At 38.1% G+C, this 12,100-nt stretch overlaps 1 protein-coding gene across 3 annotated transcripts in view; it reads right to left on the bottom strand.

Moving 5' to 3' along the window:
- The window catches only part of ift172 (intraflagellar transport 172), a 95,759-nt gene that overhangs the window by 64,681 nt on the left and 18,978 nt on the right, over positions 1–12,100 (bottom strand). For all 3 annotated transcript variants that reach the window (XR_010803901.1, XM_066677160.1, XM_066677158.1), the window contains exons 10-14: positions 10,220–10,315; positions 8,823–8,984; positions 5,834–5,887; positions 4,805–4,908; positions 4,392–4,477 (exon numbers count right to left, since the gene is read on the bottom strand). Coding sequence is in view for 2 of the 3 variants with exons in the window: in XM_066677160.1 (XP_066533257.1) it covers positions 4,392–4,477; positions 4,805–4,908; positions 5,834–5,887; positions 8,823–8,984; positions 10,220–10,315 (502 nt within the window). In the remaining variant the exon portion in view is untranslated. The remainder of the gene's footprint in view (positions 1–4,391; positions 4,478–4,804; positions 4,909–5,833; positions 5,888–8,822; positions 8,985–10,219; positions 10,316–12,100) is intronic.

Here is a 12,100-nt window from a genome sequence, read left to right as displayed (position 1 = left end):
TACAGTCCTGCCTCTGATTATCACTGTCCAATAGTGTTAGGTTGTGTACAGTCCCACCACACAAGCCAATCAGCGTTAAGTTTTTTTTACAGTCCAACCTCTGTGTATCAGAGTATAATCAGTGTTAGATTTTGTTCCGTACAATAAAATCCCTCAGATTTAAGATTTTTTAACCCCCTTTGTTTTCGGGTGGTTAAAATCATGAAAATCATGTTCCAAACAGCCTCCTACTCTATTCCTTACATTGCTCACCATGTCGTGTAGTATGCAGTGAATAGGGCACTGATTAATTTTAGAAACAACCCTGTAGGAATAATTGGAGCCCAGTAGTTATATAAGCTAGCAAGCTGGTCACATGGCTAAGATAAACGTCACAATACTCTTTATTCTGAATCTCCTGCACCTAAAATAAAATGTTATCTGAAGACTGAAGAGTCAAAAATGTACAGAATGTTATAAAAGCAATGATAAAGCTGGTCTCTCTTCAAAATATTTATGTAGGAGAGAATTTGTCATTAACCACAGTAGATTTTTCAGTCACTGTAGAGGCAAAGTAACTTTATGAAAGAAGACCTTTATAATGAACTCCTTAGTATAGCTATCCACAGATACTGTATGATATGTAGAAAATGAGAAGCTAGTTACTGGTAGTATTTCTCCATGAGGTGAACTCTTAAATAAAACTCTTCTGTTTGAGGGCAAGTTTCTTGTTTAACTTGCACAATGCAACATGCCTTTTGTCTAGATGGCTAATCTTAATTTACCAATAAGCAAGCTGTCATTTCAAACATCCCCCATCCCCAAGCTTATCATCAGTATTAAAAGGAAGTTTCAGTTTCTAATGTTCTATATAATGGAGATTATACAAACTTTTGTGCACAACTACAACTTCACGATTCTCTACAATGCATCATTTATATCAATTCTCTATGAACAAATTTTATTATATCTGGCAGAACATTTAATAAGACATCTGCACACCCCTCTAGCACTAGTGCTAGACTAGCGCTAGGCTTTGTTATAAAACACTGCAGTATTATAAATGACACAGGATAAACAAGTAGGCCAAAATCAAATTCACTCAGCCTTGCCATAATAAGAGAAAAGGATAGGACATATTCAGACTCAACCGAAGTACAAAAGAAAATGACTTGGCTTGCATTCACTGCAGTGAACAAAACAATCCGCTTGTAAACACACTTATGTTCTCTCTCTCTCTCTCTTTCTGACACATACACACACACACAAACATAAACACTGTAGCGTGTAACAAAAATGCTGACGTCTCCATTCAGGCAGCCTTTGAACATCCGCTCACAAACAAAAACCTGTGCATTTTTCAAACATTACGTTCAGCACAGTTTTTGCCTTCTTTGTTCACAAATAACTGTTCCGAGGGGATATATCACTTAGTGCAGGAAGGAGAAAAAAATAAGTAGAGGGAAAAAAAGCACTTTCCAATTTACAGTTTCCAAACACATTTCAAGCACACAGGGACAGTGGGCGGGGGGTGGGGGCACTCGGCTGTCAGTCAGAGACTAATAAATTGGATGGAGCTGCTTGCCCATTTTCATCACCTGCAAATGAAGGAAAGTTTTTATTTAAAAATAAATATATAAATAAAATGGTAGGGAATAATGCCTGGACATAATTAGCACGGGAAGTGGACAGAGCCATGACAGATGGTACGCAGCAGAGAGTAAAGGAATGGGTCCTGACGATGACACTGCAGGATCGGAGCCTAATTGAAAGCCAGTGTCCGAGTCCGCATATGGCTCATTTTCAGCACACACCTCTCTGATAGTTTCTGCTTGCTGAGTCTGGCTTTTGAGGAACATGGACTGTGTGGAGCAGGCATGCAGTGAAGTTGATCACTGATTATGCAACCAAAGGCAATACAGACAGTCAGAGATATTTGGCTATGTGCTTTTAAGGCTTTCATATATATATAAAAAAACCCTACCTGCTGACCACTTCCAAGATAATTTGAACATATGCTGTTTAATGATGCTGTAGTGTAGGACAATTTTTAATGACATGGGCCTTTCTTATTTACAACATAATTAGATGTCTGCAAATAACTGAGCTGATTTCAGTTATGTAAATGAGTACATGATGAGGTGAAAACTGACCATACAAAAGCAATTTGTAGTTCTACAAGTACAGACTGTAGTCTGCCTGTTTCTCTCCGTACTTTCGTATTTCAATTTTAACATGCACATGTACTGGTGGTGTTTTAGTGTGCGTTGTGCTGGTACAAGTGGATCAGACAAAGTCACTGCTGCACTGAGAAGTCCACCAACAAAATATATCCAGCCAAAAGCATCCAGTGGGTGACGTCCTGTGTCCACTGATGAAGGACTACAGGACGGCCAACACAAATTGTGCAGTGACAGATGAATGAAGTCTTGGTACAAAAAAATAAATAAGCAAAAAAACAAAAAAGGCAATACAGGCTATATACATACATTATATACATATATACATTAAACTAAAGGCTATATACACATCGACAGTCAAAGAACAAAGATTCTTGCACTTCACATCTGCCATTAAAGCTACATTTTTTTAAATTGAATTGCACATTTGCAAACTGAAATTGGACCCACTGAAAAAAATCAGACATTGCACTTGCCCCATTTATATTACAAGTGGTATATCGCATGTTTGTCTTTAACAGAGATATGGCCCTGCTGTAAAAACAGCAGGGCAGCAGTTCAAACATCCAGTGTCCTGTGTGTGTGCTGTCTCTCGAGATTCTGTGTGCCCTCCTAGACAGCGGTTACTGTAAAGATCCCCCAGGGAGGGGAGAGGGTGACCTGTTTGTGTGCTGTTGTGCTGCTGGAAAACAATGCAGATGTGCAATAAATCAGCACACTCTCCACAGAGCAATGGTAAAAGACAGTCAGCAGTTCCTTATTGAGGTTGAGCTTCCATATGGTTGCGCTGCATCCATATGCACTCCCAAGAACTTAAAGCTGAGTACCCTCTCTACACACTCTCCATTAATATGGACTGGTTGCAGATCAAATCAGTTCTTTGGTCTTGGAGATGTTAAGATCCAAGTTGTTGACTGCACACCAGTACACCAGCCTTTCGTTTTGATGCCATAATAGATCAGCCCAACCAGGGTGGTGTCATCCATAAACTTGATTATGACATTGTCTGGGTGGCTACTGTCACAGTCATACATGTACAGGGTGTAGAGCATTGGGCTCTGTTGCTCTATTAGCTCTCTATGCAAACTGACAAGGGTCAAGTGTGGGTGGGAGGCAGAACATGAGGCGACTTCTCACCAGTTTTTCAAAGCACTTCATGACAACCAGTGTCAGCATGGCTGGACAGCAGTCATTGAAGCTACTGATGCTGCTCATTTTGGGCAGTGGTACGATTATGGCCAACTTCAGACAGAGTGGGATGCGGGACTGGGACAGTGATGCATTAAAGATCTTTGTCAAAATCCCTGCCACATTCTTTGGGAACCTTCCCGGCCACTCTGTCTGGTCCCCTAGATGTCTCTGACTTTATATCTACGAGGTGGACCAACGTGGTTGGTGTGTCTAACAGAATATTTTGAGTGGATACATTATTTAATATCTCTGTTTAACAGCACTGCTGTGTCTTATCCACTTGTACCCGCACAGCAGACATTAACAGACAATAACCACGACAGGGACACAACGTAGGTGTTTCTAATCCAGTAATCTTTCAGTGCATACTTGTTTACAACAATTCACATGTATTGATTGGTCATTTTTGGTTGTTAAAAAAAACCAATTGCCCCTTCTAGCTAACAGAAATTACTGTTCAGTGTGGCACAGTGTCATTGCCACAAAGCTCCAGGGTCCTAGGCTCCTGTGTTTAATATTTGCTTCAGGTGACTCTCTATGAGACATTTTATGTGTTCTCCCTTTGTCTGCATGGGTTTCGTCCAGGTGCCTTGCATTTCCTCCCTCAATCCAAACATACACGAAACTGTCCACCGGTGTGACTGACTGGATGAGAGTGTGATGTCCTGTGATGGGCTGGCGCCCTGTCAGGGTGTGTGCCATCCTAGTTTCCAAATATTCAAAGTAGGCTCCATGGTTTCCTACCCTCCTCCAAAAGTTACATAGCACAGATTCTGCAGTGCTGAGCCCAGAGTAGCAACTACAGAGGCCCTGTTCACCCTATTACAGTTCAGTGAAATATCACAATTATTTTGAAGCTGTAATTTAAGGTATAAATATAAAATAGTGTTGCTTTAAACTGCCAATAAATTAAAGTCTCCGCATCTCTGGAGAAGAATTGTCAAAATATTTGCAATTAGACATTCACTACCTAATCAAAATATATCCAGTAAGACCCACTGGTGAGAAATATGCCCTGTTTCCATGCATGCTGGGACTCACCAATTGCAATGGTGTTGATGTCGATTAAATAAGCTAACTTCTTGTTATCCTCCACTCCCCTTTGTCTCCTCTCATTCAGACGCACACTGCAGAAAAACAACAGCATGTAAACACTGATGGTGTGATTGAAGAGAACAAGTCTGACAGTGCTCCACAGAAAAAGCCCTGCCCTCTGGTTTGGCTGCATTCATGAATACTTATTTGTGATGACTGACTTTTCCTCTCCAAACCCTGACAGGGCAGCTGAATACTAAGCAACAGTGTTTTACATAATAAGATGACACAACAGTGCCCTCTTACTCTGAGTGAACTTTAGCTAAATCACACCACCTAGGGACGACTGAGAACACTGCAAAGAACTCCATAACAGTAAGTTGTATTTAACTTTATGTTGTCTCTTGACTAGAGCCTACCTGATAAGGTGGGGGTTCATAAATTCAGTGCGAACAGATCCCAGGATCTCATTGCTGCCATACTCCACAAGAGTCAGTTCTCCAGCATTGAACACCATACACACCTGCCACCAAAAACAACAGAAAACCAGTTTATTTTTAAAGGCCTACACTAAATAAATAAATAAATATATGTTTTTATGTTGAAAACTACAGGGGTCTGTCTTATGCAGCGAGTTCAAGACAGTATTACTGGCTAAGATTCAGCTTTATAAAACCCAGGTGATCAGGCTTGGTACCGAAAGGTTGCTGGTTCGATCCCCAGGACCGGCAGGAACATCCATGGCTGAAGTGCCCTTGAGCAAGGCACTGAAACCCCAAATGCTTCCCGGGTGCCGGGGATGACTGTGTGTGATCACAGCCTCTAGCACACTAGTGTGTGTGTGTTCACTGTCACAGATGGGTTAAATGCGGAAGACAAGTTTCATTGTATGTTGTACAATGACAAACACTTGCACATTATCATCATCATTAATATGATTTTGTGCAAATGTACCTGAACATATGCTATTATTAACAGCCAATATTCCAGAGAATGAATAAAAAATTATTTTAATTGAATAATCTATAGAATAATGTTTACTGATATCTATTTCCAGAATATTTCTTCAGGCCCCACCACCACTACCTTTATATAATATACTGGAACCATCCAGTGAAAATTTTAATCTATTCAGCCATATAAACAATAGTGTCAGGGGCTGATATTAGATAATTACTTCTGGATTACAAACACCACTCCAGCTCATTTCAATAGTATGGATGGTGCTTCAAAAAAAATAATAATAACAATAACAAATAAGACCAATAACCATAATTAAACCCTAAATGTCATGTTATAGTGCAAGGAATGTACTGTACATTCACATTTTCTCATAGTAGAATCTTGCGTATGATTCAAATCATTCAAATCTGCTGCAGTGAAACACTACTAAATTATACTGGTATAGTGAAACAATAGAAAAAACAAAGCTGATGCCAAACACATACTGTTTCATTTTCGAAGAAGAACTTTTCATTTCCTCCGGAACCCTGCCATGCCACCTGTAGAAAAAAGTAAGATAATGTTTTAAAAGAAAAAGACAAAGTTATCAGGTTCTACTTTCTGCTACAATACACACTCACACACAGAAAACCCAAAGCCAGACCGCTGCACTATTATCCTGTTTGTCAAACTGAACAGCCCTCCAGCTCATGTGAATTCTCCTTGAAAACTCAATTAAAGATGGATTAGCACAGCAGACCACAGCTGCCCTTGAACATTTAATTAAACTGTTTTTTTTTTTTAAAGGAGTCCTTGAAACATTGAACAGGGACATTTACCGTAACTCCGCACACAGGCTAGAAATCACCCCTAAAGGAGGGAAGGCAAGACAACTCTCAAGAAAAGCCAGAGAGAACAAACAAAGGTATTTTGAACAAGAGAAAGAGAGAGTTTTTTTCTTTGGAATACTGGTAAAAGCCTTCTGTAACTTTAAAAAGTCATTAAAAATTTTTAAAAATACTCCAGTGCTACTCTAATGCTGACCACCTTGAAAATAATATGCATCCGGTAAATAGTTATGTTAGCTAACCTTAATTAGACTGGTGATAGGAAAAATTAATTTAAATTGTCATCCCACTCTGCATTGTCATATGTATGTCTATGTGAGTCAGAGTAACATACTGAATCGAACATATTCAATTTGGATTTAGGCTACTTTCAAAGATGAACCTGAAATGTGATCCATATCTGTTGCACAGCAATGCAACTGTATGCCTGAACAACTAGATCAAAATTAATATGACTTCAGACATCAATCAGTCTTGAAATAAAAAACAATAAGAAATAGATACGTACATTCAGTCTAGGGGTGGGTGATATGACCCTAAATAATATTACAATGTAAATTTAGTGTGTGCATATAAACAGCAAATGTAAAAAATTATAGAAAATGTAACCTTAACTATTCTAATGTAATTTTTGATTTTCCTCATCCTTAACCAGGTACCTCTGCTAAACATGGTGAAACAGAGTAGCTTCTGTTGTTAAAGGTTTCTTTCTTTTCTTACATAACACCATAGTTTATTGTACATCTAATATTGTGTAACCAAACCACCTTCACAGGACTGAAGTCACTCCCCTTTTTTGTGGAGCAAATTCCTCCACCTCAAAGCCACTTACATGAACCACAATGGCTCATATAAAGAATGGATGCCATACTTACATGTGTAACCACATAACGACATTACATAAAACAAGTCATAATATTACTATTAATCACTAATTTTTTAAAACTGTTTTAAAAATTATGATATTATTGTGAATTATACAATATGGCACATGCCTAATTCAGTCCAAATAATTAATTCAACTTAATTTGAGGTATTTAAGAAACAGATAACACACTATTCGAAGGATTTTAATTTTCCAAAATATTTGTGAAAGTACAAATGTTTCAAATTTCACACAAATGAGGCCTATAATGAATTAAACAGTGAAACATCCCATCTATGGACAATTATTACCACTTTGGAATCAGATAATATTTTAATATATAAAGTTGGAGTATAACATTTTGTAGGGACCAGTACACACAAGCCAGGTTTTTTGAAAAACATGTAACCTAAAATGTCTCTTCCCCTACAGTCAGCTTTCCTTCCAAAGCCACTCCCCTAAAACAAGGGGCTCCACGCATCACTAAGCAACACCACACACCTACCTCAGCATTTCTCAAAGTGTGGGGAGTGTCCCACTATTTCAGTTCGAGAAAGCATACAGCAAGGAGACGTTAGTCTCTGGCCGTGTCCCAAACCACATACTGCTGCACTAAATAGCATGAAAATATATATATCACCTTAGCAGTGTTTCTGCAGTGTTGTATGTAAAGTTCTATAGTGTGTTGTTTGGGACACAGCCTCACTCTAAAATGTTAATGTTTATCAAATGCTGTTCCATATCATTATAAATGCAATATTTTACTGCCTTATCTACAGGAATAAGCTTATAGCTATCTAACATTTTGGGTATGGGGTGGGCTTTGACTCAGTAAATATGTCCCCACCAATATCAAACTCACTCCTACACCCTTGCACCTGCCTTTGCTAATTTTTGCACAGATTGAAAAGTGAGAAACTGAAGCACAGCTTAACTAGTGGCCAATTTTCTGTATTTCTGAACACTGATGTTAATGTTCTGGTTTTATAATCTGGTGTTATAATGTTAAGCTACTGATTCAGAGATAGAAGTTGATGTTACTTAAATAAATATGAAACTTGTAAATTGCATGTGTATTTTATTACCATTTTGGGAGGCAATATGGTACAGGTGGGGTGCGGAAATTTGTATGAGGTGGGGAATGATAGAAAAAGTTTGAGAACCACTGACCTACCTCAAGCCTCACTCACTTGGGTGTAAGAATACACTCAAAATCTATACCAATATTCACTGTGGTTTGCCCTCTAGTTTCATCCAGCCTATTTTTGTTGAAAGTCTTCTCCCTTTGTCCTTTTTCTTTGTTTAGCCTTAGTGTCTGCACCTCTCTCTGTGCCTGTATGTGGAGTTTGTTCATGTGCCAATCATTTTGTTTGTCAGAGTACGATTGGACAGAGTTTTTAAACTCCTGTGGCCTACATCAAAATAAATATTTTTATTTATAGTGGCTTGCAAAATTATTCATACCCCTTGAAATTTTTCACATTTATCACCTTACAACCACAAACTTAAATGTATTTTAATGAGATTTTAAGTGATAGAACAACACAAAGTAGCATATAATTGTAAAGTAGAATGAAAATGATACATGGTTTTCAAATTTTTAATTAAATGTATCATTTTTTTCCACTTCACAATTATGTGCTACTTTGTGTTGGTCTATCACTTAATCTCAATAAAATACATTTAAGTAACACAGAAGATTAGAAAACTGATCATGAATTCTCACCCCCAACAAATTGTGAAACATTAATATACTGTTCCCAATATTGCAAGCCTTTCTACCTCACTAAGTTTGTTGGCTACCAGGTCTCCCAGCAGCAGAGTGTCAGATGTGTGTGCCACCAGGTAGCGGTCTCTTCCCATAATCTTCACTTCATCAATCTCATAGCCATAGTAAGACTTCAATACCACTCGTGTGCCTGTGGAGAGGTTCTTCACGATTACCTGAGTCACAAAAACAAAGAGAGTAGAGAGCTGGCAAATCAATATAACTGACAATGTGATGTGAGAGAGCAAAAGCATTGGGATGTTCTGACCAACCTTGATTAAAAAGAAAGTGTAAAATCACTGGTTGACAAACTTGTGTTTTTAACGGCCAATTTACAAACCGGATTCCAACCGGATTTGACGCCATGAAATTTTGATTTTTCAAAATTTGATATTTTTCCTTTAAAATGTTAAATTTATTCAGATTAAACCTTTGATCTGTCATCTATGTTCTATTACAAATAAAATATTGACATTTGCCATCTCCACATCATTGCATTCAGTATTTATTCACAATTTGTTTAGTGTCCCAACTTTTTTGGAATCCGCTTTGTAGATGCCGATATTTAAAAACCAGGTCAACCGATGGCTATTGTAGAATGCAGATATCATAATGATGTTGTTGTTTTTTTCCAACTAATAAAACACAAAGTAATTATTCATTCATTCATTTTCTGGAAGCGCTTATCCAGGGTTGTGGTGGGTCTGGAGCCTACCCAGAATCACTGGGCACAGGGTGACACACACTCACACTTATAGACACTTTTGAGTAGCCAATCCACCTACCAATGTGTGTTTTTGGACCGTGGGAGGAAACTGGAGCACTTGGATGAAACCTCTGCAGACATGGGGACAACACACCAAACTCACCAGACAGTCACCCGGAGTGGGGTCAGAACCACAACCCTAGGACCCTGAAGCTGTGTGACAGTGACACTACCTGTTGTGCCACTGTGCCGTCCACTTTATTATTAATAATATTAAAAATGAGACAAAACACAGTAAAAATTAAATGAACTCTTATTCAGTAAGCTATGGTGTGTCTCTGTTTGCAAAAATCCTAGGAACTTTATAAAAAAAGGTTTTATTGAAATTGTGAATGTCATCTTCAATAAAACAATTTGTAAAACAATTTTTTATTGTATTTACCCTATACATCAAGCCTGAGTAACTGTATTTCATTCTTATAATGTCATGTGGTTTGAATGACAACAAAGCTGAATCTGATTCTGTAAATAAAATAACAATAATAATAACAATAAGTGGACACAAAATAACTTTAATCTTCCTGATTAATCGGCCAACCAACTTGTCAATCACTATGTAATAATTAGCATCCCCACTGCGAAATATATTATTTCAAACCATGACGAAGACTGTACTGTTCTAAATAAATCTATTACAAACCTTACCTGACTCAGGCCCACATAAGTCATCTCAAACTTGTTTTTATAGATGCTCCTGCGAAGGCAGCAGTCAAACTGTTCTACTCCACCACAAAGTGTGCCCTGATAGGTAGAAATCAATTCAAAAAAATGTGGTTTAAATGTAATAATAACATCTGAACAGAGATGGCATATGCAGGTGCATCTCAATAAATTAGAACAGTGGTTCTCAAACTGTGGTATGCCAAGCAGCAAGAGGTGGTACGCCAAATGACCTCAAAAAATGTACTACTTAATTAAGGAATTTATTCATAACTGAAAATCTAAAGTTTTTATGTGTAAATTACATTATATTTCACAGTTTTCATAATTACGCCCCAATGAAATTCATATGTGTTGTAGTAAAATACAACGTCCTATGCATACACCGTAGTTTACATCTGTAAAGGACAGACTGGTGGCTGGGGACACAGCGTTCCTCCGTTTTTCCAGGGAAGGAACACGATCCCCCAGTTTTTTGAGAAATCTGTGTAAAGAAAGCACAGTTTCAGTTGCTTACTGGACGTAAGAAAAGGCAAGAGAGAGACGTGAGCAATTTGAATGTTATTTTAAAAAGGGCAAAGCAAAAACGTGGAAAACAAGCCAGAGAAATAAACATGAGAAAAACACTAGGCAGAAGGAAAGTGGCCATTCTTCACATCAGTACAGCCCTAAAACAAGGTTTAACACAGCGCCGTGCCTCCTTCACCATCTGCCCCAAATGCTGTGCTGTTTTCACTTGTAGCCTATTAAAGCACATAACTGATATTAAATTGACATCTTGTGGTTTTTTATTTCTTTCAAAACACTTATTGTCCATAAATTTTATATGTTCTCATAAATGTATAATTGTGTTTAAAATAGTTAGTTATTTGTTTTCTCTCTATAATTTTTATTAATTATTTTAGATGAAATTTGCATGCTTAACACAAAATTAAGTTAACAAAAAGCAACAAAAACATACAAAAATTCAAGAAAGATTTTGCCTTATGCCTTATGTTTCTGTCGTAAAAATCATAGGTGGTACTTGGTCTAAAACATTTGAGAACCACTGAATTAGAATATCATCAAAAATGTATTTATTTCAGTAATTAATTTCAAAAAGTGAAACTCATTATGTGGGCGGCACGGTGGTGCAGCAGGTAGTGTCGCAGTCACACAGCTCCAGGGACCTGGAGGTTGTGGGTTCGATTCCCACTCCGGGTGACTGTCTGTGAGGAGTTTGGTGTGTTCTCCCCGTGTCCGCGTGGGTTTCCTCCGGGTGCTCCGGTTTCCTCCCACAGTCCAAAAACACATGTTGGTAGGTGGATTGGCGACTCAAAAGTGTCTGTAGGTGTGAGTCTGTGTTGCCCTGTGAAGGACTGGCGCACACTCCAGGGTGTATTCCCGCCTTGCGCCCAATGATTCCAGGTAGGCACTGGACCCACCGCGACCCTGCCTTTACAGATAATGAATGAATGAAACTCATAATATAGATGCATTACAAACAGAATTATCTATTTTAAGCATTTATTTATTTTAATGTTGGTGATTACTGCTTACAGCCAATGAAAATTCAAAAGTCATCATCTCAGAAAATTAAGATAATCGTCACAACACATGCAAAGGATTCCTAAAATGGTCCCTTAGTTTAGTTCAGTAGGCTACACAATCATGGGGAAGAGTGCTGACTTGACAGATGTTCAGAAGTCATTGACACTCCCATCCAAGCACATTAATAAAACGTGGAAGTGGAAGGAAACAGTGTGGTAGAAAAACGTGCATAAGCAACATGGATAACCATAGCCTTGAAAAGATTGTCAAGAAAAGCCCATTCAAACATTTGAGGGAGATTCAGAAGGAGTGGACTGCTGTTGGACTCAAGAGACA

Source organism: Hoplias malabaricus, chromosome 7 (assembly GCF_029633855.1).
Source record: "Hoplias malabaricus isolate fHopMal1 chromosome 7, fHopMal1.hap1, whole genome shotgun sequence".
Lineage (NCBI taxonomy): Eukaryota > Metazoa > Chordata > Actinopteri > Characiformes > Erythrinidae > Hoplias > Hoplias malabaricus.
Note: the sequence above shows the minus strand (reverse complement) of the source record. Positions and strands in the feature narration are given on the sequence as shown.